General features: G+C 37.7%; 1 protein-coding gene across 3 annotated transcripts; it reads left to right on the top strand.

The window, feature by feature from the left end:
- Window positions 1–691: 691 nt before the first annotated feature.
- Window positions 692–26558, top strand: LOC309499365 (uncharacterized protein). Of its 3 annotated transcripts, XM_082170589.1 has the most exons (6): window positions 692–800; window positions 2050–2328; window positions 7524–8862; window positions 15175–15713; window positions 20558–21646; window positions 25852–26558. In XM_082170589.1, exons 1-4 carry the CDS (start codon window positions 707–709, stop codon window positions 15185–15187), a joined length of 1725 nt encoding a protein of 574 aa, XP_082026715.1. In that variant the 5' UTR covers window positions 692–706; the 3' UTR covers window positions 15188–15713; window positions 20558–21646; window positions 25852–26558. The 3 variants fall into 3 exon arrangements, with proteins under 3 accessions (XP_082026715.1, XP_082026716.1, XP_082026717.1); XM_082170590.1 differs by lacking the exon at window positions 15175–15713; XM_082170591.1 differs by lacking the exons at window positions 15175–15713; window positions 20558–21646.

Here is a 26558-nt window from a genome sequence, read left to right as displayed (position 1 = left end):
CCTGTATAGTTTGAATTCCAAAAAGACAGTAAGAGCTGATTTATTGATTGAAATATATACAATAATGCTGAGAATACAAAGAACTGGAGGTGATGTACAATTTGTTTGGGGGAAATGAAAAAGCAGATGAGATTGCAAAGACAGCGTTAAAATTAAAAGATGATGAAATAATGATTGTTCCCTTTGGAAAAGGAGAGGCCAAATCATTAATTAGGAAAGCAGTGAGTGACGTATGGCAGAAGAATAGGACACAGACAATAAAGGGAGACACTAGTACAGCATTCAGAAATCAATTAAGGTGAAGGGTTTCAAAGGGAAATATTAGAAGAGATGAAGTGATTTTTTCAAGATTAAGGTTTGGACATACTGGGTTAAAATCAACGCTGTATCTAAGGGCAAAATGTGTGTCTGATAAATGTGAGGTTAGTAATGTTCCTGAAAATGTCATCATGAAGTGTAGTAAATATGATGAATCTGAATCTGAATAAGATATGGGAATTAGGACGGGTATGGAATTTAGAAGGGATTCTAGGGATGAGTGAGGTAACAAGGAAGTGTTGTAAAGCTCTCTTTAACTTTCTCAAATCTACAGGATAAGATTATAACATATAGGTAATTTCAATTTTTATTATTATTTTTTTTTCTGAATCTGTAACCTGAAGTACTAAAACCTTGATTTACACACTCCAGTGCAGTAGGTGGCGGTATGCACCTGAACAAGTTGGTTGCGACCCGCCATACATATCAGAGAAGAAGAAGAAGAAGCGTCGAGTCTTCTGAGGTGAGGAGAGCAGTTCACGGTATTTCTCATATACAACAATTACACACACTTTATAGAGTTTGATTAAGCGACAGACTCATTTCTGTATTGTTTTCATCGATCACAGCGATACTTGTGCGTCTTTTCTGGCGTCTTCCTTCTGAAATAAACATTTAGTGCAGCAGCAGCGAGCATGAGGAGAATATGTTGAGTTCATTCAGACCTGAGCGAGTTTGTGTTCGTGTGTGTGATTGTCTCGATGTTTGGAGTGAGAACTGTTACTGAATGTTAAGACAAGAGTCAAAGTTTGAGATCTGTGAGGGGAATTGATAGAAATCGATCCAAAGTTTTGCTGTTGCCATTTTCATGTTTACCTTTATTTCTCAGTTTGTGTAAATCTACTTATGGTTCAGAGTATTTATTTTTTCCCACATTAATTTCCCACATGTCTAGTACAATTATGTGTTTTTGTTTTATTAATACAGTATATACTATATTAAATCGTTTTTTACCTAATTATTTTGCACTGAAATGAGTCTGACACACGAGTTTGTCAGCTCTGACAGCGTTACATCACGTGCACCTGCGCAAAATAATGTTATAGCCTATGATTTCCAAAAATAGAACTATGTTGTCAACTAGTGATAATCACAAGAACTTTTGAGTAATATGCAACATAATTTAGACAATTGTTTTTGTCATATGTATTATAATAACTGACAGACACGCACAGAGCGAGGCTGAACACAGGAGCTCAGCTTCACGGCTGACCTGTTCAAGTAGAAGAAAATGTATTTTTATTTATTTTAGTCTTAAGGACTGAAGTTTGAAGTCTGAACTTAAAAATAAAATGTGGCACTGGCATATCATTTATTCTCCAAGTGAAATAATTTAACTATTTTTCAGGGGTGAATGTCTGTCTACATTTGTAAAATTATACATTTATGGTATAATCAAATGTTGTTTTGTTTGTCTTGTGTATTGCCTTATCTACAACACATGAGTGTAATACGGTAAAGGTAGTACAGGTGAGAGAATTGGATTTCTCTTCAGTAAAATTTAAGTGTAAATATATCAGGTGAAAAATGTATATATCTGTATCGGCATCGGACAAAATTAGTTTGAAAATATCGGCATTTCGAATATCGGCCAAAATGCAATAACGTGCATCCCTACTTTCAACTGTTTTTCTTACCATTATTTACATTTGGGAAAATTGACATTATTATATTCTGGAGTCCATAAGCATAAAACAAACTCGGTAACTTATATATTTTTGATTTTGGCAGATCAACTCCTCACACTACAATTCATCATCAGTGAAGTTCCTCCCACATCAGTCACATCATCAGGGGAAGCTCCTCCCACAGCAGTCACATCATCAGTGAAGCTCCTCCCACAGCAATTCTCCAATAAATGCTGTAAATTCCCATCAGCTACAAGTGAAGACGAGCATCAGGAAGAGCTGAAATCTGCAAAGACTGAGTTTATTAAAGAGGACAGTGAGAACATGAGTGATCCAGAACCCGGCAGAATGAAACACACTGAAGATCCTGAAGAACAAAGAGGTTGGTGTTTATTCTCCATTCATTCATGATGCTGAAGAACATTCATGTTAGAAACATTCAAGCACTCCATCACATTTAGGTAAACAGTTAAACTGTGAAATGGCTGCAAAAGTTTCTCTTTTTTTAACAAATGGTCAGTAAAAGGAGGTTTCATTTTGATTGTCAACATCAGGTCAAACTAAGTTTAAATATTTTAGCAGTTTTATTTTACATTTATTTTATATATAATGAAACTCATGTTTGTTGGGGGTGATTTTAATATTGATCTGATAAACCCAAATAAACATAAAAAGACTGACGAATTTATGAATACTCTATTTAGTATAGGTTTGTTTCCTCTAATAACTAAACCAAGTAGAATTACAAATTATAGTGCTACTTTAATTGATAATATTTTTTCCAATGAAATAGAAAGTAATACAGTCAGCGGACTAATGATAAATGACATCAGTGATCATCTTCCAGTTTTTGCATTACATAAAAATGAACATAAAAAAAATAAAGAGGAAAACAAGTATTGGTTTAGAAGGGTAAAAACAGAAAACTATTGAAGCATTTAAAAATGAACTATTAATTCAAGATTGGAGTATTATATACAGAGAGAATGATATTAACAAGTCATATGATGAGTTTGTGCGAGTATTTCAAAAAGTATATGATAAAAATTGCCCAATAAGAAAATACTGTAAAAAAAGAAAGTGCAATGAAAATCCATGGATGTCTAAGGGGCTGCTGAATGCATGCAAGAAAAAAAATTTACTTTACAAAAAATTTATAAAGGATAGAACAAAAGAAGCGGAGGATAAGTATAAGACATATAAAAATAAATTGACAGGTATTATTAGAAAATATAAAAAGGAGTATTATAATAAATTGTTAGATAATAATAAGAATAATATCAAAGGCTTGTGGAATATTTTAAATAGTTTAATTAGAAACAAACCTAGAATGATCAGTTATCCGAAATACTTCAAAGATGAGGATAAAACTACAAATAATATGAATGAGGTAGTAGAAACATTTAATAAATTCTTTATAGATGTTGGCCCGAACCTCGCGGCAAAAATTGCAAATGTTGATAGCTATAACTGTGAGCTAATAGTCACAAATCCTAAGACATTGTTTCTCAATCCTGTTGACGAAAAAGAGATACTGGATATTGTTAGAGAGTGTAAAAATAAAACCTCGACAGATTATTATGATATGGATATGAAGACCTTAAAAAGTGTTATTGAAAGTATCTGTAAGCCGTTAACATACATTTGTAACTTATCGTTGCATACTGGCCAATTTCCTGAAAGTATGAAAGTAGCAAAAGTGATTCCTCTGTTTAAGGCAGGAGATAAGCATCTCTTTACTAACTACAGGCCTGTTTCCCTTTTACCGCAATTTTCAAAAATCTTAGAGAAGGTTTTCAATTCTAGACTTGACAGCTTTATTGAAAGAAACAAATTACTCTCAGATAATCAGTTTGGTTTTAGGAAAAATTGTTCAACTTCGCATGCACTCTTTGATATAATTGAGGAAATAACTAATGCTGTAGACAATAAGAAATATGCAATAGGGTTATTTATTGACCTAAGTAAAGCATTTGATACAATAAATTATGACATATTAATTAATAAGCTTAAACAGTATGGAATTAGAGGGGTAGCACTACAGTGGGTTACCAGTTATTTAAAAAATAGAAAACAATGTGTGATAATAGGTGATTATCAGTCAAGTTGTCAAGAAATTGTGTGTGGCTTACCTCAAGGGTCCATTTTGGGCCCAAAGTTGTTTAACATGTACATAAACGACATTTGTAAAACATCTCAAATACTTAGATTCATCTTGTTTGCAGATGATACAAATATCTTTGCATCAGGAGACGATTTACATCAACTGTGTCAAATTGTTACTTTGGAACTTAAACGTGTTAACCCCCTGAGGTCGGCTGTATCGCCGGCGATACCAGCTCGCTTTTTTTTTATTAGTGTAAAAGAAACTCATAAATACTCTGTTGACTTTGATTTTCCATAGGAGTTTCATACATCAATCGATTCTGTTAAATGTGTATTATTTTTGTGTATACTCACAATAAAAACAAAGTGTTGTGCTTTTTGCCAAATAAAGAAAAATAAACACGAAGCGAGTTCTGCCTTCTCTCTGCCAGTGAAGTCCATTCTGAAACGCGTCCGAAAATTAACAATAACTCAGCGAATACTCAGTCAAACAGACATACAGACAGACAGGCATGAAGCTTGAATTCTCTTCTTTTAAATGAAGTCATTTATATAAAAAAACAATTATTCTCATCTTGTGAAATCTGTATTAAAAGAGAGCGATTCCAGTCGAGCTCATCTCATCTCATTACGTTATAATCGGCCCCGCCCACGGAGAGCGCGCGCTATTCAAACGCAAATGGCTGGGGCAATCCTGTGAACGCCCCCATCAGCTCGAGAAAACACACACGTTTATTTAGATCATTGTTTACACCGTCTTGCAGCGCTGTGAGGAATAATACTAATCGAAAATGTCCCTCAGAAGTGCGGGTATATCGAGGAGCGAGCTGAGGAATACTAGTAAGTTTTTTCCTTCTCACGTGAATTTCTTCACGTGGGTTTCTGTTTATGAATGAATAAACGGCATGAATGCGCGCTGTTTACCACAGCTGGCAAAGACAGTTTAAATTTAAATCGCGTGTGTGAATGAATGATGATGTTTTAGCAAACTGTATTACTATACTGAGATAAGTAAACATCGACTGAATGTTGAAATAAAATGTAGGCTATTTGTATAAGCAACGTATTAAACTGCAAATTAACAATATGCCCTAATATTTCATGAAAACAACGTTACAGTCAGACGAAATATGAAAGACAACATTTTGTTTAGTAGATTTGGGTACAGTTTTTACTGTAGAATATACTGCCACATCAAATAAGCTTTTGTTTAGCCATTTCTATATATAAAATACGATTTTTGTCAAAAATAAAGTCATCAACTAAGATGTTAGCTGTTCCAATGTTGGTTATATTCAAACTAATGAATACATAGATAAAATGTAGGGCCTATAATCTTTTTTTTTTTTACAAAGAAAGAGTACACTTGAAATATTGTTGAAATTGTAATTATTGTTGTAATTGTAACCATTTTAATAAAATAGCAAAACATATTTACAAGATAGATGTAAGCAAAATCTTAAATGGTCAATATAAGTCTTCTTCTAAATATATCTTTTGTCCTTTCATTGTGGCTCAGTCAGTGTCACACCTGAGTGAATGGCTCATCATTATGCAGAGTGGGTGTATTCTAAGGTGTAAACCACTCCTCGTTCACGCCCCCCTCGCATATTGGCTTTCCAAGCAAAACCTGTTTTACATCAATTTAAATCAATGTATGGTTTTATGTGAACGATAAAGCAAGACTATTTTCACATAATTTTGAAGAAAAAACTATAGGCGACGACATCCATAAGTCAAAAGTCTTATTGCCACATATTTAGTATGTGTTTTGTGGTCTTATTTCAAAAATTTTAATTTTTAGTTTTTTCGATAACCACGCATAAACATTATTCTCTCAAAAATGAAAACATGTACATACATGTGGCTCACATATTATTGTAGTCCTGTTTGTGCTATATAGAGTGAATTTACACCTTTGCCATTAATATGTTTATAAGCAACTGAAAAAAGCACAAATGTCAGGGCATGTCAGAACACCCCCAGGGCCCAAAAAAACGCTCAGACTCCAGAGGGTTAATATGTGGTTCAAACAAAACAAATTATCACTAAATTTGAGTAAAAGTAAAATGATGATATTTGGCAACTGTAATTCTAATGCTCAGGAAGCCATTCAGATAGAGGGTGTGGTTATGGAGCGGGTGCATGAAATCAAATTCCTTGGAGTTATTATTGATGATAGAATTACTTGGAACTCTCATATTAAATATGTAATCACTAAAATATCAAGAAGCATTTCAGTAATTTCAAAAGTAAAGCACATTTTAAACATCAAAGCTCTGCATACGTTATATTGTTCTCTGATCTTGCCCTATTTACATTATTGTTCAGTGGTATGGGGTAGTACTTATAAAAGCACATTAAAACCAATAGTAATGCTGCAAAAAAGAGCTATTCGATTAATTCATAAGGTTGGGTTTTTGGACCACACAAACTCATTATTTTTAAAATCTAAAATCATGAAGTTTTGTGACATTGTTGAGTTTCAAATAGTACAGATGCTATACAAAGTAAGGCACAAATTGTTACCAAGCCAAATACAAAGAAGGTTCCAGGAACGTACTGGTTATTATGAATTACGTGAAGAATTAAACTTTAGGATTCAGAAACATAGTACAACTTTGAAAAGTTTTGGCCCAACAGTTAATGGGGTTCAATTGTGGAATAATTTAGAGATAGAGATGAAAAGATGTCCAAACATCAATCTTTTCAAATATAAATACAAACAAAAGATTTTTGAAAAGTACAGAGAAGAAGAATTGAGCTGCCATTAGGGGTATTTCTAGCATTATCAGATACTGAAAGTGTGTATAATCCGTTTTTTTTGTTGTTGTTGTTGTTGTTGTTGTTGTTTTTGTTTGTTTCTCTCTCTTTTTTGTTGTGGTTTCCTTGTTGTTGTTTTGTTGCTTTTGCACTATGATTCTTTGTACTATTGTGAAATGAGTTTTTTATTGTATTAATTTGGGGTGTGGGCGCTTATAAGCTCTTTTGCTTCGGCCCACTCCTTTTGAGCAGAATGTTTACTGCTCAAATAAACTAATAAACTAAACTAAACTATATATGGTTTACAATTTCGAACAGTGTTACTAGAATTTTGACCTGAATTTTGTGCGTATTTTTACAAAACGTAGATTTTTTCTCTATTTCGCACAATTCTCTAAGTCTACCTGGGTCTCGTCTACAATCAACATTCCCGAACGTCTACAGTCGACGTTAGTTTCTATGGGTTGCGACTACAGTCGACATCCCCGATCTCTAACTTGTTCCCCTAACTAACTTTCTGCGCAGCAATAATAACCGACACACTTCAGACAATTTCTTTTAAATGCTTTAATCACGGCCGGGAGAGTACTCGACCAGTTCTCAGAGAATCTCCCCCAAGAAGAAGCTTTAATCACGGCCGGAGGATCTCAGACAAATTTCAGAGAGAATCCCACCAGTAAACTTTAGAAAATTTTTCTTTCATTTCAGACCTGATGGAAGAGAGCGAGGAGAGTGAAGAACTGAGTGAAGTGGAGGAGGAACATCATGTCAAACCTGGAGGAAAACCTTTGAGTCGCTCAAAGACTAAACAGACATTTTTAATGAAAAGAAAAGACAAGAAATCTTTCACCTGCTCTCAGTGTGGAAAGAGTTTTACAACCAACTCTAGTCTTCAGATTCACATGAGAATTCATACAGGAGAGAAGCCACATGTATGCCATCAATGTGGGAATAGTTTCGGTCAATCATCACACCTTATTGTTCACATGAGGATCCACACCGGAGAGAAGCCGTACTCATGTGATCAGTGTGGAAAACCATTTCTTAGGGCATCAGACCTGAAGTCACACCTGAGAGTTCATACGAAGGAGAAGCCGCATTCATGTTCTGTGTGTGGAAAGAGTTTTTCACTGCTGCAAACTTTACAAAGACATCAGAAAACACATACTGGTGTGAGAGAGTACGAGATGTGCTTTGAGTGTGAGAAGACTTTTACTACAGCGGCCAGTTTAAAACAGCACCAGAGAATTCACAGTGGAGAAAAACCTTACAAGTGTTCACACTGTGACACGAGATTCAGTCAGTCAGGACATCTGAAAAGACATGAGAGGATCCACACTGGAGAAAAACCTTACAAGTGTTCACACTGTGACAAGAGATTCAGTCAGTCGGCAGATAAAAAAACACATGAGAGGATCCACACTGGAGAGAAGCCGCACACGTGTGATCAGTGTGGAAAGAGTTTTACAACCAACTCTAGTCTTCAGATTCACATGAGAATTCATACAGGAGAGAAGACTCATGTATGCCATCAATGTGGGAATAGTTTCAGTCAATCATCACACCTTATTGTTCATATGAGGATCCACACCGGAGAGAAGCCGTTCTCATGTGATCAATGCGGCAAAACATTTCCTAAGGCATCACACCTGAAGACACACTTGACAGTTCATACGAAGGAGAAGCCACATTCATGTTCTGTGTGTGGAAAGAGTTTTTCACAGCGGGGTAATTTACATATACATCAGAAAATTCACACTGGTGTGAGAGAGTACATGTGCTTTGAGTGTGAGAAGACTTTTACTACAGCGGCCAGTTTAAAACAGCACCAGAGAATTCACACAGGAGAAAAACCTTACAAATGTTCACACTGTGACAAGAGATTCAGTCGATCAGAACATTTGAGATCACATGAGAGGATCCACACTGGAGAGAAGCTGCACACGTGTGATCAGTGTGGAAAGAGTTTCTCTATTAAAACTCAACTGAAGCGACACATGAAGATCCATGCAGTGGAGAAACCACATCACCACAGTCTGAGATCATGGTGAGTAGTTCATCTTTATGTGCTGAGAAACAAAAGCTGCTTTTCCACCTTCGGAAAAGGTTCCAGTTGTGTTTCCACTTGAGCTTGGTACGGTACGGCACAATTACAAACCGCTCTCGGCCCTGAACTCTCAGCACACTTGGCTGACCGTGCCGAACCATGATGGTAGTGTGTGTGTGTGTAGTAGTGACATCGCCACTCAGGATTGGTCACTTGGTAAGGATTGGTCACTTGTCTGTTGCCTGGTTACCAGTGTTTCTGTAGCTGGCTAAGCGACGTAAAAGCAATTTGAGCGACGTAAACACAAACTTACAATAACATTAATAGAAATGACATGGTTTCATTGCTCAACAACCATTTTATTTTTGTTTTGTCCATAGAAATGTTTTTCATTGCTGTAAATTGACATGATTGACGATAAATCTATAATTAGCTTGGTTGTTGATTATTTTCATGATAGATTTCATCAATAAGGTCTAGCATCCCTAGTTAAAGTTTTTGATCATCAAAAAAAATTTAAAATTAAAGCTGCAAGCAGCATTTATCGGGGTTCGAGCTATTAAGGCCTTTAAGGTTTTTAAGCACAAAAGCATCAAAAGTTATTAAGTTTTATTTAGCAAGCATGTAGCCACTGACATAATAGATGGGAAACGCCTACAGCCAATACAGGCAATGTACCATAGGAAATATATGGTTTTAAAGCTTTTTAACAGTTATAGCTCCACCTATCGTCCGATCTCCATAAAAATTTGCACGCTTGTTAATGATGTTATTTTACATATGCTCACCAATTTTTGTGAAGTTCTGAGTTTTCCTTTATGATTTATAGGCTTTTTAGTGAATTTTGCCAAGCCCCTTTTCTAAATGACCCTATTACAGCCATCCAAATGCAAAAGTTCAACTTTTTTTTGATAATTATTGATCTAAAGTGTCCAGAGAATTGTCCTGGACTGGTCTGGTTCCGATCGGGCGAAAAACCTAGGACTAGTTTGCAAAAATAGTTTTTCAACATATTCACAAATAATTAATGAACGGTTTGATTGACAGCAATGGTTCTTGAGGCAAAGTTGTTCAACATGAGCAGATCTATCAAATGATATGCATTTTGTGTGGATGAGTGTAACACCACGTGATTACAGAGCCATAAAACTTGTTTGTGCCAACTAGTGGCCGATTTCTTTCAAAATTTTTACAGACTTCTAGGGCCATGAGATGAACATGCCCATCGAGTTTCGTTCTGATCGGCCTCCGTTAACCTTGTCTAATAGGTGCTCAACTTCATTGGCCGATGGCGGCCATGTTTTTTGAGATACACCAATATCCTCATAGACATACATGGCACCTTGGACCAAGACACTGCATACCAATTTTCAAGTCAATCAGACTAACGGTCAGGTGGTTATAGGCCTTTTCATGTTTATTTCATGTTATAGCGCCACCTAGTGTTCAATCGTCGCGACTTTTTTACTGTGACCCCAGATTGAACCAATACACATGTGTACAGAGTTTGGTGAAGCTATCTCATTTACTTTTTGAGTTATAGTCATTTTAGTAAAATAGGCTCCTGCCACAACATTTATTTTGCGCCCCCTAGCGACCATGAATCAAAATTTCAACTTTTTTCCGATAATTATTGATCTTCAGACTCCAGAGAACATTTCTGCACTGGTTTGGTTCCGATCAGATGAAAAACCATGGAGTAGTTCGCAAAAGTAGGTTTTTAACAAAATTCAAAATGGCGGAAAATCTATCATGGCGGAAATAAAATCGTAGATATACGTTTTGTCCGTCAGGAGTCCTGAACCCCTAAAAATCCAACATCATGACACTGAAGAACAAAGATTTACATTGTTTCAGGTCAAGAATATGAAAGACATTCAATTAATTATTTTGACATTTAACTTTCCTGATTTTGTACTTTTATATTAATTTGACCCAGGAAAATCCTAAAAAGCAGGTGAACTGGGAAGTCTGAAAGCCTTTTTACACTAAACACAAACGTTTTGTTCAAGCTGATTTTGAAGAAAGCAGTGTTTTTTTGTTCAGATAATATTTCTACTATTTGCTTTGCCCTTTAAAGACACGTGCTGACCAGATATAAACTTTTAGCTGCTACACATTTAAGAGCATTTGGTGGCACTAGTGAAACCAGCATTATTGGAATTACTTTAAATAAAAACTTTAAATAAAATATTAGCATTTCATGAACACGTTGAACTACACTCTAAAAACACTGGATTAAAAACAACCCATTTTGGGTTGTTTATTGGCCAAAATATGCTGTGACTGACTCCATAACCTGTCCATAAACAATCAGTGTACAGTTCTGAGAACACATTTTAACTTTCTAAACATTTATATTCTGTATCTTTTTTAAAAAATAAATTCATAGAATGTTATGCAAGGCATCAGGCGTTTCCATCATGTGAAAAGACAGACGTGAGACTCGTTTAGGTGACTCACATCACGCCTCTGTATGTTCCTTTATTTTCATTAAATTATACAATATACAGAAAAATAACTAATTTATAGATCCAAAAAAATTACACATACGCATTTTACCGAAGACACGCACCAATTTGATGGAGCTGCACTGCTCTCTCCTGAAGAGGTTGCTAAAAGCCTGCGATAAATAACACAATTCATGGAGTGTTACGTCTGACCCAGGTACTGGGTCACAAAAAAACTACCCAAACACTGGGTTGTTACTTCTGACCCATGATCTGAATGGCTGTGACCTGAGGGCCTTGTTCAGATGTCTGAGATCTAAAATGGGTCTCAAGTCGCCGTCTTTCTTTGGAGATAATAATGGCGGTAAAAACCCAGACTCGCTTTGTGATGCGGCTATCGCCAGCAGACATGAAACCTCGGTGCAGAGGACATGAGCTATGGTGCTCCTTACCGTGGTTTGAATAATAGCATGAAAGCGCTGTGGTCTGCGGGGGAACTGAAGCGAGTAGCTGCTCTTTATAATGTTCATCACCCAATCTGAGACTCCGGGGATGGCCTGCCAAGCCAGAGCCAGATGAGCCAGAGTTAAAATCATATCTGACAGTGGAACACCAAGACTTGTGGGCCCGAACTGTCATGGATTTATGTGAGAATTTGCTTGATTTGTGCTTTGTGTGGGTCGTTGTTAAAACAGCGTTTGGGTGCAGGGGTGCGTGACAGGGGCCCTTGTTCTGCATTTAATACTGCTCCAGCCGCCTGAGCTGAAGAAGGGGCTGTGAGAAGCACTCGAGCGGTCTTTGGGGCTGGTCCGGCCGCGGCGGGACTATTGCGAAAATGAAATCTTTTTTGTCTGTTCCTGATCTGGAAACAGTGATTCACGCATTCATCTCCTCACGCTTGGATTACTGTAATGCTCTATATGTAGGAATTAGTCAATCTCTTTTTTCAAAATTGCAGCTGGTTCAAAACGCTGCAGCGAGGCTCCTCACTGGTATTTAGAAAAGGGAGCATATTACACCTGTGTTGAAAAGGCTTCATTGGCTCCCTGTGAAATATCGAATACAGTATAAGGTTTTGTTATTAAGTTGGCTTGAGAGAGCCAACTTACTGATATTGTACTTAAACTTAATATTATTATTCTTCTTCTGAGACTAAAAAAATATAACTTTAATACAGCCTAGAGCTTTAACTCTACATACTCCAAACTCGGCTCAGACCTTCAGACTATTCTGACTCGGTATGCTATATCTTTTCTAACTGATCGGACTTACGGTTTTCCTAAAAATGACGATCAAAACTCGGAAAAACTCCCATTGACTTTTTCAAACTGACCAACCGACAAAAATTCAAATCTAAATCCCTTGAAGACTAAGCCAAACTGCCGTTCTATATACTATATGAGCCATTGAGACTCATTTAAACTAAAAAACTCATCTATCTAACTACTTCAAACTAAATTAAACTTCAAACTAAATTAAACTTCAAACTAAATTAGACTTCAAACTAATTTAAACTTTAAACTTCAAACTAATTTAAACTTTAAACTAATTTAAACTTCAAACTACTAAATTTACTTCATTTAAACTAATAAACTCATCTATCTATCTACTTCAAACTAAATTAAACTTCAAACTAAATTAAACTTCAAACTAAATTAAACTTCAAACTAAATTAAACTTCAAACTAATTTAAACTTTAAACTTCAAACTAATTTAAACTTTAAACTAATTTAAACTTCAAACTACTAAATTTACTTCATTTAAACTAATAAACTCATCTATCTACTTCAAACTAAATTAAACTTCAAACTAAATTAATCTTCAAACTAAATTAAACTTCAAACTACTAAATTTACTTCATTTAAACTTATAAACTCTAAACTCATACACTTATAAACTAATTAACTTATAAACTCATGAATTCATAGACTTATGAACTCTTAAACTCATAAATGTATAAACTCTGAACTCTTAAACTCAAACTTATAAACTGTAAACTCATTTAAACTTAATCTCTAAACTCAAAAACTCGTACACTTATAAACTCATCAATTTATACTTATAAACTCTAAACTCATAAACTCTGAGTGTGCGTGTGTGTCTGAGTGAGTGTGTGAGCGAGTTAGTGTGTGTGTGTCTGTCTGTCTGTCTATCAATCTAACTTATCTATCTATCTATCTATCTATCTATCTATCATAAACTTCAAACTACTTTAAACTACTTTAAACTTCAAACCACTTAAACTTCAAACCACTTTAAACTTCTTAATTTAAATATACCAGCTCCAAAGCAACGCCATAGCAACCAAACTTGAGTACCCTAGCAACCGTTTTGCAAGACCTATATCTCTGTATCAGAACATCGTATAGAGATGAGGTTTGGCTCTTTTGACTCATGCTAGCAAACAGCACTTTCAACATGCTACACATGCTAGCAGTGAATAGCTACATGCTAATAGCGATTAGTTAAGTAAGAACTCTATAAAAACTCCATAGTAACCATCTGTGACAACTACCAACCAACCTAGTAACACCATATCAACCGCTCTGAATACCATAGCAACCACCCAGAACACCCTAGCAACCACCTAGCAACCACCCAGAACACCCTAGCAACCACCCAAAAGACCCTAGCAACCACCCAAAATATCCTAGCAACCACCCAGAACACCCTAGCAACCACCTAGCAACCACCCAAAACACCCTAGCAACCGCCTAGCAACCACCCAAAAGACCCTAGCAACCACCCAAAATACCCTAGCAACACCATAGCAACCACACAAAACATCCTGGTAACCACCCATAACACCCTAGCAACCACCTAGCAACCACCCAGAACACCCTAGCAACCACCCAAAACACCCTAGCAACCACCCAAAATACCCTAGCAACACCATAGCAACCACACAAAACATCCTAGTAACCACCCATAACACCCTAGCAACCACCCAGAACACCCTAGCAACCACCCAAAACACCATAGCAACCACCCAAAATATCCTAGCAACCACCCAGAATACCCTAGCAACCACCCAAAACACCCTAGCAACCACCCAAAATAGCCTAGCAACCACCCAGAATACCCTAGCAACCACCCAAAATACCCTAGCAACCGCCTAGCAACCACACAAAAGACCCTAGCAACCACCCTAAATATCCTAGCAACCGCATAGCAACCACCCAGAACACCCTAGCAACCGCCTAGCAACCACCCAAAAGACCCTAGCAACCACCCAAAAGACCCTAGCAACCACCCAGGACACCCTAGCAACCACCTAGCAACCACCCAGAACACCCTAGCAACCTCCCAAAATACCCTAGCAACACCATAGCAACCACCCATAACATCCTAGCAACCGCCTAGCAAAAAACGTTCTGGTCCAAACTTTCTCAAGCCAACTTAAAGTTTGTCTCGACGAACTTTCGCATCTAGTTTGTTTATAAAGCTGTTCACGAGTTGGCCCCGGAATATATCAAGGATCTGGTGCTTATGAACTCTGGTAGATCTCAAAGGTCCTTTAATTGTTTACTGCTCTCTGTGCCACGAACTCGTCTTAAAACTAAAGGTGATCGAACTTTTTCAGTCGTTGGCCCTAGACTGTGGAATGCTCTTCCCCCTGATATTAGATCTGCACCGTCAGTTGATGTTTTTAAAATTCGTGTGAAAACGTATTTGTATTCTGTTTCTTTTAACTCTTGACTCTGTCATTGCATATTATGTATTTTGTATGTTTTTTCTTGCTTTTTTTTCTTGCTTTTAGATGTACAGTCCTTTGGTCTACGTCGTAGTAGAAAGGGCTATATAAATAAATGAGACTTGAAATAAATGAGACTTGACATAGACCCCTCTTTCTGCCGGCTAGGACGGCTTTTTAGGCTCGTGGTCAAGCGTGAGCTTTGGCCGGGGGCATCTGAGAGTGAGGATTGGTCAGTCTCCGCGGACCCCGCCCCAGATCCGCCAAAGGAAACGAGTCCCGCTGCTGCAACAGAGGGGCGTTGGTCGCTTCTGATGAACCGAACTGGAGATGGAGGTGTAGGCGAGGCACGCGGGGAAGGACCCGGCGTGCACGAGCTGAAATCGCTGCGTTCAGGGATCCTCTGATCGCGCCGCTTCTTCCTACGGGGCTCGCAGGGCGCCGCAGACGGAAGGTGGGCGGGCTCACTCCCTGAAGTAGCGAGAGCGAGCCTGGATCAGAGGACAGCCACAGGCATGCTGTCACAGTGATGACCGCCGCCTTTAGTGAGCGCTGCGATTTGCTCTTTTAGAAAAGCTTAAAAAGAATACTCGCCGGATGCCACAGGGAAACGCTTGCTAGCGAAGTCTGCCGACAGCGTGAAGCTGTTCCACTGAGAAGGCTGTTCTAAGGCGAGGCGGCTTCTAATCCGGAGAATCAGCGACGAGGTGTGTCTCAGAGCTGAAGGAGTATAGATCTGTTTTATGGCGAGTTTTCTCTCAATTTATACTCTCCTGTCACGTCCAAATTGGCGCGCTCGAGTCTGGCAGGGCGCCAGGCGCTCTTATTGGATCGCACGCTCCTGCTCTCTCGCCATAGGTTTGTGCAGTTGCCGCAGCACAGCCAATCAGCTCCCGCTGTGCAGCTGCAATGCGTTTTAAAAGAAAGGCTTCAATATTCTCGAGAAAAGGAGTTTTCCCACAGCGTTTGCAATGCAGTACGAGAGAACGTTCTCTTAAGGGAACTTCTGAGCATAATATGATCATATGGGGGAATGTAACTTTGTAGGCTAATGTAACATTGCTTTTTCATTTGTTATTTAAAGCTCATTTGAAGTTCTTCGACAACACATAAAAACACTACTAGCCTAACTGAAAAATTTCAAACATTATTAAAAACAAGTGAACAGTCCGTAATAAAATAAGAACAAATACACAAATTACGAGCAAAGATACTAAAAGCTACAAAGTCTAACAGTATTATTCAGGTACAGAAATTAAGTATAGTTTCATCTTTGTTAAAGCTGCATTTTGTTGTTTTATTAATATTAATAACAGAGACAACAGTCGGATTATTAGGTGTCTGCTGTCACTTTAAGTCAGAATGCACGGACAATGCAAATGACATAATCGAGAGAATATTTGCCGAGACGGTTACGTTTTTAAAAATAATTTTGTGTGCATGTGTCCGTTCAAGGGCAAGGAGACACAAAAGAGGAATCAATTCGGTGTCCAAGTGCTGTCTGAAATGCATCTCTCTCCATCTCTCTCTCTCTGCGTGCGCTTCGGGTGAAGATAACATGCGAGTCCCGATTTTCGTTTCTTTCTCTGCATTTAAAATTGTTTGAATGTGTAAACTGGCAAGAAAAAACACATCTGAATTATAAACTTTAACTCTATGATGGTTAAATTTAGCGTACCGAACCGTGGGCCAGCTGGTCCATACGGATCACGGATCAACTGCGATCCGTTGCACCCCTAATGTATAAGCATTTCATCACCCTAAATCACACAGTAAAAATCTGACCCTGTCAAAAAAGACGTAGTGCTTTCTGCAATTTGGTCGGGTCATGTTCACACCTTAAAACAACCGTACCAGAGTTTGTTTGGATCAGGACCGAGACTACCTCTTCAGCTGAGTCTCGGTACGGTTGTTCGGTCCGCACCTGAGTGCGATTGCTGGATTCACACCTGCCCAAAAGATCTGCACCAATGGGCGAAACAAACTTGAGTTCAATTCAGTCGAACCAAACAAGACAGGTTGTGAATTCACCCTTATAAAAGGCATAAAAATTATTGTAATATTTATTAGGGCTGAACGATATTCTGTTTTAACATCGACATCGCGATGTGCGCATGAGCGATAGTCACATCGCCGGAACATGCGATGTGAAGGGTAGTACAAGTAGCACCCATGGTGTATTAAGAGAACGGTAGCACCAGGGTAGCACACAGTAAACACAAGTTTTTTATATGGCTTGTTGCTGGGGTGACGAAATGATGATTTCGTACCAAAAAGAAAGTCAAAATATCTTGGCTTTATAGTCGGCTATTTGGGACTATTTCGGCTACAAAAAGGAGGATGTTGACCAAAAAGAGGAAGGCTACTTTGCCTGGAGTGTTATAAAGTTGTGGTCTTGTGGATGGTTGTCTTTTTTTAAAAGTCGTTTGTCTTTTATTTTTCAGGTTCGCATTTATGTGGAAAAAACAATGTTACGTGACGATTCTCCATTACGGACGCGACCGCTCTGAAAACGGCACTAAAAGACTGCTCTAAAACTTTCACAGAGACCTCAAACAGAAAGCACAAAGCCTTTCTTTAAAACAAATTCCGTTTTGTATTAATTCTATCTTAATTTTAATCAGTGTTTCATTATCCAATTTCCTGGATTTAATAAATAAAAAGTAAATAGCAGAGAAATGCTATACGGAGGCGCCAGCGCCAGACTGGAGCTTAAGCTATCATCCATGAACCGAAACTCAGCTTATAAGGTAGCCTACTCGCCACACACACCTAAAAAAAAAAAAAAAGAAATATATATATATATTATCTACAGAAATCTCTACTTTTAAAGATCACCATTCAAAACAAAATAAAAAAATGCAATCCGAAATGTGCATTTCTCTCCGGCGCGTTCACTGCTGCGAAGATCGCGAGTTAGTAGCCTATCGTCAACTTTATCTTTGCAGCCGACACAGAAAACACTTGTTTATTAATAAACAATAAAAATGTTTCATTGAAATATTTTACATATTCATAATCATTACTTTTGCTGATTCTTAGTGACAGCTTTTAGGTGCCGTTTACATGAACGCGTCACTGCATCAGCACCAGAGAGAGAGAGAGAAAGAGAGAATAAGATTTTTTTTACTTATTTTGAGGAATTATAGTCAAATGAACAAACAAACATCTGTTAAGAGCGCCTCCACGTTGGATTGCGTAGAACGTTCACCGAATTCTTACAGAAATATGTTCTAATTTTGGAATAAAATATTAACCCAGCAAACACATTTGCGTTGTGGCAACGTCTGTGGCACGTTGCATTTCTACTATGGCAACGTCGCTGTCTGCGTGCTCGCAACATTGTAACAACGTAGAATTGTAAGACGCGACAGGGCTGTAGCGACAGGGCTGTAGCAACGTTGTTGCGCGACATTCAGCAACTGAGAGACGACGTTCTGGCCATTTTTTTATGCTAGATAAAGATATCCCCATTTAGCATGTTTGTGGTTAATTTTTTATTATTCATGTGTTAAAAAATAATATACTTTTTAAATATTGTTTATCCCTATTATTATTTATGGGCCTAACTGTAAATTCATTATAATCAACATCTGCACGTGTACACTTTGAAGAGTAAAAATGACATGGAAGGTTACCTAATTCAACTTTATTAATTGCACTTCCAAAAGTCATACATTTGGAGTGGATTAACATTCACTAGCATGAGCAGACATGAGAAAATTTAGCAATGAAACGAATGAGATGACAAATGAAAGGAAAAAATAAACAGTTGTGTGAGCAGTTATGACAAAAAATTTTTTTCTGTGCGTTTCCACACACACAAAAAAAAAAGGAAAAAGCATTAATGTGCAACAAGTAGGCTACGCGCTGAAATCAATAACTCATCATAAAGTCATTTTGGCTTCATACTTTTGGCATAAAGTTATTAAATATTAAATACCAGAAGATGTTCAAATAAATATCACATTAGACAAGGAAGTTGTAGGTTGTGTTTGAATAATTACGCATCTTATTTAGCTGAGGTAAATTAAATGCAATTCTCACTTGTGGATTTCTCGATGAAGAATGAGAGACGGCCCAATGGTCAGTTGAAATTTAAAAGGCTGATTTTCGCGCTTCGGGGCAGTGACGAGTACATATGTCATCCAGTGGTTGTCCACACACCCTAGGCACAACCTTAAGCAATGGCCCTAAACGGTGGTTCAATGTCAACATTGTGACAATGCTGTAACTAGGGCTGTCGCGATAACCGCAATATCGCAGTACCGAGCTACTGACAAGCCAACCGCAGAGGAATTCAAGTAACCGCAGCAACCGCGATATTCGCGTGTTTTCTTTTTTCATAAGGCTATACCCTTCTTGTTTTGAACTTCGTGCATGTGTATTGAATGTTAAATAAGTTAATAATGATAATAAGACGTGGTGATCATGGTTTTATCATGGTGATTTGTACAGAGGCTTCGTGGGTTTGCACGTAAGCCTAAACAGACAGTGAATGAGAGAGATCGACTGAGCGTGTGCGATTAGCTGCGTCTGTCTTTGAGGTCAAGTCATATTCGTGAAAAGGTTGCCGTGTCCAAGGAAAGTTAAATATTTGTCCTGTCATCCTTTTAATGTTTAAAATAAAGGGTATTTACCCTGAATGGCATCAGCGACAGCGCTGGTCAGCATCCACAGCGCGAGGAACTCGCGGTCGCGGGAAACAAAACTCAGTGAGTCACGCATTGAATCAGTGCCATTTGTCTCCATTAAGTGAAGCTTCAGCGTTACCTATGCAACGCATTGCTGGTCAGCTGAGCCTTGAAAAGTGGAGCTCAAAGTTAAAAATAATTAACCTTGTTTCATTACTATCTTTTAATGAATCAATCAGCGTTTTTGAACGTGTTGTTGAATGAATAGTTTATGACTCACTCAAAGACAGTCCGTTGCCGTAACAACTGCGCGCTGAGTGACAGGCTTTCAATGCGCAGATACGCTGTTTAGTTTCGGTTTATTGGTTACTGAAAATGTACTCGTTTTTGTGCATGCTGACCACATCGTAACACTTATTTATATAGCAACAAATAAATCAAAATAAATTAATAAATCGCGCTATTGAGCCACTCATAATTACCGCAAGGGAAAATCCTTCACCGCGACAGCCCTAGCTGTAACAATCTTCACCACACAACGTAGTTATAGCAACCTTTTGGCCATGTTGTTAAAACGTTGTTAGAAGTTGGGTACGTTGTGCCAACGTTCTGCGTTTGCTGGGAAGTGACCTTTTTGTCACTTTTAATGAAGCTTGCTTATTAGTGAAATGATTAATATCATGGAATGGTAATAATTAACTTTAGCCTGGATTGATGGCTCACAATATCTCAATATATATCGTTGGGAAAAAAATATCGCAATGTAATTTTTTTCCCAATATCGTGCAGCCCTAATATTTATAGCAGTTGTCTACTTTGTTACATCATGGTTGACATTTATGTCCTTTCACTTCATATCTTTCTTGGAATTGTTTTGATGCACTGAAAATGAAATGTCTTTTTCTCTTTCATTTCAGACCTGATGGAAGCGAGCGAGGAGAGTGAAGAACTGAGTGAAGTGAAGGAGGAGAGTGAAGAACTGAGTGAAGTGAAGGAGGAGAGTGAAGAACTGAGTGAAGTGAAGGAGGAGAGTGAAGAACTGAGTGAAGTGGAGGAGGAACATCATGTCCAACCTGGAGAAAAACATTTGAGTTGCTCAAAGACAAGAAATAAAATTTTAAAGAAAAGAAGAGACAAGAAATCTTTCACCTGCACTCAGTGTGGAAAGAGTTTATCAAGCAAACAAAGACTTGAGTGTCACATGAGGAACCACACTGGAGAGAAGTCGTTCACATGTGATCAATGTGGGAAGAGTTTCACACAATCAGGACACCTTAAAGAACACATGAAAATCCACACTGGAGAAAAGCCGTTCACATGTGATCAATGCGGAACGAGTTTCCCACATAAACATACTCTTAATGTTCACATGAGGATCCACACCGGAGAGAAGCCGTTCACGTGTGATCAATGCGGAAAAACATTTTCTAGTTCATCAGCCCTGAAGTCACACCTGACAGTTCATATGAAGGAGAAGCCGCATTCATGTTCTGAGTGTGGAAAGAGTTTTTCACTCCTGCTATATTTACAAAGACATCAGAAAAGACACACTGGTGTAAGAGAGTACGTACTGCTTTGAGTGTGAGAAGACTTTTACTTCAGCGAACAGTTTGAAATGGCACCAGAGAATTCACACTGGAGAAAAACCTTACAAGTGTTCACACTGTGACGAGAGATTCAGTCGATCAAGAAATCTGAAAATACATGAGATGAACCACACTGGAGAGAAACCTTACAAGTGTTCACACTGCGACAAGAGATTCAATCTGTCAGAAAGTCAGAAAACACATGAGATGATCCACACTGGAGAAAAACCTTACAAGTGTTCACACTGTGACGAGATTCAGTGTGTCATCTTTTCTGAAAACACATGAGATGATCCACACTGGAGAGAAGCCGCACACGTGTGATCAGTGCGGAAAGAGTTTCTCTGTTAAAAGTCACCTGAAGCGACACATGAAGATCCATGCAGTGGAAAAACCACATCACCACAGTCTGAGATCACGGTGAGTAGTTCATCTTTATGTGCTGAGAAACAAAATTTGAAATCTTGAAGTTAGTTTGGCTTGTGTGCTTTTCCTGCTGTAGCTCACCATTGTGAACTTTATTATTCTTATGCATTTAGTCCATAGAAATTGGCACGATTGGTATATGTTTTCACACAGTGTAGTGGCCCTCATTTACAAAACGACCGTACAACCGAAAATTGGGCGCACGGTTGTTTCCATGCAAAAAATTGGCATTTATCAATATGGATGTGAGCAGTGGCTATGTTTAACCCTCTGAGGTCTGAGCTGTTTTCTGGGCCCTGGAGGTGTTCTGACATGCTCTGACATTTCTGGTTATTTCTGTTACTTGTGACATTTTCATGGCTAAAGTCTAATTACACTGTATTCAGCACAAACTCTGCTACAATAATATATCAGCAGCATGTATGTAAAAGTTTGTAGTTTTGAGATAATGACATTTATGCGTGGTTTGTGAAAATACAAAAAAAAATTCTCACTGAAATAAGGCCATGAAACCCATACTGATTATTTCTTCACAAGACTTTTGAAAATTGTATGACGTAGCCTAGAATATTTGCTAGAGATGTTCCGATACCCTTTTTTCCTTCCCGATACCGATTCCGATACCTGGACTCAGGGTATCGGCCGATACCGAGTACTAATCCGATACCTGGGTGTATATCTATACAGCTGCAATTCATACTAGCCCTGTATGAATTGATATAATTATTTTATAAAAGGTATTTTAGTTTTACAATATAACTGTATAAAAAAACAAATAAATCTAGGAATCTAAAAAAGTATATATGAATAATAGGGGTCCCCAAAATTCACGGTTTGGTTCGATACCATACACTGGTGTCCCGGTTCGGTACGTTTTCAATACAGCAAAAGGAAAGAAATGCCAGAGAAATTTCCTTGATTTACATTTTTTATTAATTTATTTTTTATTAAAACTAACATCATAAAGTATGATATTTTTTTACTTTGAGCAATGATGGAGCTATACTTGACATATAAAACAAAAACAGCTCCTTATAAAAAAAAATTAAATGTAATATTGTAGTAGTTATAAACAAAGGTTTATTTTATTTCAGATTAACATTTGAGGGCAGCAATTTTATTTATAATGTCAAAATAAAACCAAACGTTACTTGAAAGCACAATGTTTCTTCCAGGTTTCCACGCGCTGTTTGATCCGTTAATAACGGAGAAATGTGAATGCTTCTCACTAGATTTCGCAGCGATGGTATTACTTCAGTGGTGAATTCAAATGCTTTCTTTACTGGATCTCTTAGTGCTGTGTAGTAACAGTGTCGCTTGATCAAGATCGGCTCGCGCTGCACTGGTCCAAACTGTTTAATGGTCCGTGAAGCACAAAATAACGAGTAACGCAGTTTTGTTCCGTTTTTATTACGTTTGCCATTTGATGTTGGGCGCCAGCGTCTCTTACATTATGGCGCGCGCCTACATTTGAAAATTTGTGTTTTCATTTCTTCTTCGCTGCTCTAAACAGTGGTTGCTTGTGGCAACAGCACAACTTCCTGTGTTGCCACAAGCAACCACTGTTTAGAGCAGCGAAGAAGAATTGATCTCCGATTTGCAGCGTTAAGCAAAGTTAGCGTGCATAACTAGGTATTGTTTAATAAAATGGTATCGGATCGGTACATGGGTAGATGTACTCGCCGATACCGATGCCAGAATTTTTATTGGTATCGGCGGCATTTCCGATACTAGTATCGGAATCGGAACAACACTAATATTTGCTGCAAAACTGTGAAAATCACCCTGACTGCTCATTCAGAGAAGACAATATATTGATTTAAAAATTTTACGACGTGTTTTATGTGAAAAAGCTTTATGCGGGAGCTCATTAATATGTAAGCTTTTTACACCTGAGAAAGACAAAGAACCTCCCCTAACGGCCCTATTAGGAGCTATCAGGCCCTGTCATTCTGAGCAACCTTTCACAATACTGTAAATGAGGAGATTTAAAAAAGAATGGCTTTTAAATTGTTTGGATTTATTTACAACACAACATAATCCAAAGATACACAACAAATGCCAAAAAAGCACTTCAAAGACAGAGACCTTTGTGTCATTCCTAAAAACATTGTACAGGGGGTGGTGGTGGCGCAGTGGATAAGACACATGCCTTTGGTGTGAGAGACCCGGGTTCGAATCCACTGTGAGACACCAATGTGTCCCTGAGCAAGACACTTAACCCCTAGTTGCTCCAGAGGCGTGCGACCTCTGACATATATAGCAATTGTAAGTCGCTCTGGATAAAAGCGTCAGCTAAATGAATAAATGTAAATGTAAATGTACATACCTTTCATTTCCAAGATTTTCACTTTACCGTGTTCACGTACAGAGACTCATGTGAATGTTGAAGTCCTCAGTGGCATCTGGGCCCTGAAAAAAAAAGTGAACATACTGATAACAAGAGAAAGGCCTGCACGATTTTGGAAATAAATATTAGATTTTTCTGGTTAAAATTGCTTTTAAAAATTCCTTTTTAAAATTCACAGAATACACACACACACACACACACACACACACACAAATGTTTCCAACAATATATAATATAATGAACACCAGGTTTGTTGTGCCTTGTAGGCATAAGGTATATGCGCAGTGCTGGATAAAATAATAATAACAATAAATAACCTATAGCAGTATAAATCTTCCAAAAGATTTCAGTAACAACAACTAAGCTCGAGAAAAATATATTGATTATCATGTTACTTCAAATGTTTCCATCCGTTATGATGATATGAAATGAGATAATAAAAACATGAAGCCGTTTGGTGCGTTTTGCTTTCGTCCAAAATATGATACAGTACATTCAAACGCGATCGCGCTGCAAAATATGATACATTCAAATGCGATCGCGCTGCAAAATATGATACATTCAAACGCGATCGCGCTCAAATATAAAACATTATGGTTACCATATACATATCTACGTTTGAGCAGATATCCACAAACACAGTAACAGTAAACACGGGTCTAAATATTATAATATTCCCCATATATCTAGCAACAGTTCAACTGCAACGTGACATTTATGCAACAATAACAAACTAATATGTAAGAATTTCTTACCTTACATCTTTCTTGTCTTCATATCGCGTTCTTCTTCTTCTGAGGTAGCCTAAATCCAATGTAAGCTCAGGCACGTCTTTCAAACTCGACGAAAAGTGAAGTGAAGTGGCCAAATTAACTGTAATGAGCAAGCATTTGAGAAGCTGGACATCTTGTTGGTTTTATACAAATTACTTAAACAGAGAATATTTGTTTTCGTTTTGAATCCGATCATTTAAAAGTACACACTTAAATGTTTATAAAGGTATATGGCTCATAAATGTGTGACAAGTATTCGCTGAGTTTTGTTTCAGTTTATAGACGTGCTCAAGAAAAAAAAGTTCACCGCGACGGAGAGGCAGAACGCACTCCCTGTTTATTTTCTTTATTTTACAAAAGCACAATGTTTTGATTTGATTGTAAGTGGACACATGCAAAAGGAGAAATATCACAGATTCTTTTTTTATATTTCTTTTTTCTGTATGACCATAAATGACGGAGTAATTTAAGTTTATAGTGCTACAATGTGGAGAAAATCCAGCAAAACGCGCCCGCGCGTTTGTCGACCTCAGAGGGTTAAATCCTTTTGAGGGAACTCGCGATGCATTGAGGCCGGTTTGGTAAGTCCCTGCGTGATTGTGTCTGAAGCACATGTGTCAATTAGTCCAGTGGCGAGAATGAACGTCACAGGCTTGTGACGTCATGACCAGGAAAGGTTAAAAGCACATCTGGTTGGAACCGCGCTAGCTTCTGTGCCTCAGCAAGCGCTGTGTGTCAAACTGGTTTGGTGTGAAAAGATAGTCTGTCAACAGATTCATACATTTTTGCATAGCTTAGAGGCCAATCAGCTTGTGTCGTATAGGAAACGATTTGATTGCTTACAGATCACGTCAAGCCTGCGTCATCTCGAGTTTCATGACCAAACTAATGATTTATAACACAAAATCATCTTCATGACATTAAAATAGATCATAATCGTGCACAGCAGTTGTTGACCGGATTTTATGGGATTAAAATGACTATTGAACTCATCAGTGATCTTGTCTTTGAGCTTAACTTTTCATTTCATGTTTGTTTCTCATTTGAAATCTCACATGATTTAATTTTTCTTTTAGACGTGATGGACGTGAACAAGAAATGAAAAACAGAAGCCAAAAAATCTGTCTCCTGCCTTCAGTGAAAAAAACACTTCACATGTAATTCAAGTCTGAAGATTCACATGAGAGTTCACACTGGGAAGAAGCGGCTCAGGATTTCACTCTGAAATCACGTCTTCTCATTCTGAAGAAGGACAATTTAACTGTGATCAGTGAGGTAAACAGTGTTTTTGGGCGTCAGTCCTGAAGAAACACTTGAAGATTCACTCAAAGGAGAAGATTAATTTGTAATATTACACCAGAAAAGACACAGCGGTGTGTGTTTCAGGGCTGGAAGTCCTTTACTACAGATGATGAACTGAAAGAGCACCAGAAAATACACACTGGAAAAAAAACTTTGAAGTTGGAGCTGAAGAAGAGGCCATAACACTTTTAAGAGAGACATGAATCTGATATTAATTTTTAACTCGTTCTTTGTTGTTTTTCATCAGAACATCTAGTTTATCTTCCACTTCTACTCTTCCATGCAAATACATCATAAACTTTCATGTAGCTTTGAAAATGGACGCTTTTCTTCTCTTCTTCTCTTCTTCTCTTGAGATGATTTTGCTCTTATAAGTCTGTAAAGAGAGAGATCGGTCTCATTTGCTTTCACTTTTACTTATTTTTTTTTGTATTTGCTTCAAGTAATAATCGATTAAACTCATTACTCATTTTATCAGCAA

This window comes from Leuciscus leuciscus (genome assembly GCF_965113295.1).
Source record: "Leuciscus leuciscus genome assembly, chromosome: 1".
Lineage (NCBI taxonomy): Eukaryota > Metazoa > Chordata > Actinopteri > Cypriniformes > Leuciscidae > Leuciscus > Leuciscus leuciscus.
This window is presented reverse-complemented; position numbering and strand designations above follow the sequence as displayed.

Coding starts and splice junctions, on each gene's coding strand:
- LOC309499365 (XM_082170589.1), top strand. CDS start 707: ATGCACCTGAACAAGTTGGTTGCGACCCGCCATACATATCAGAGAAGA. Junction 801..2,049: donor GGTGAGGAGAGCAGTTCACG/GTATTTCTCATA, acceptor TGATTTTGGCAG/ATCAACTCCTCACACTACAA. Junction 2,329..7,523: donor AGATCCTGAAGAACAAAGAG/GTTGGTGTTTAT, acceptor CTTTCATTTCAG/ACCTGATGGAAGAGAGCGAG.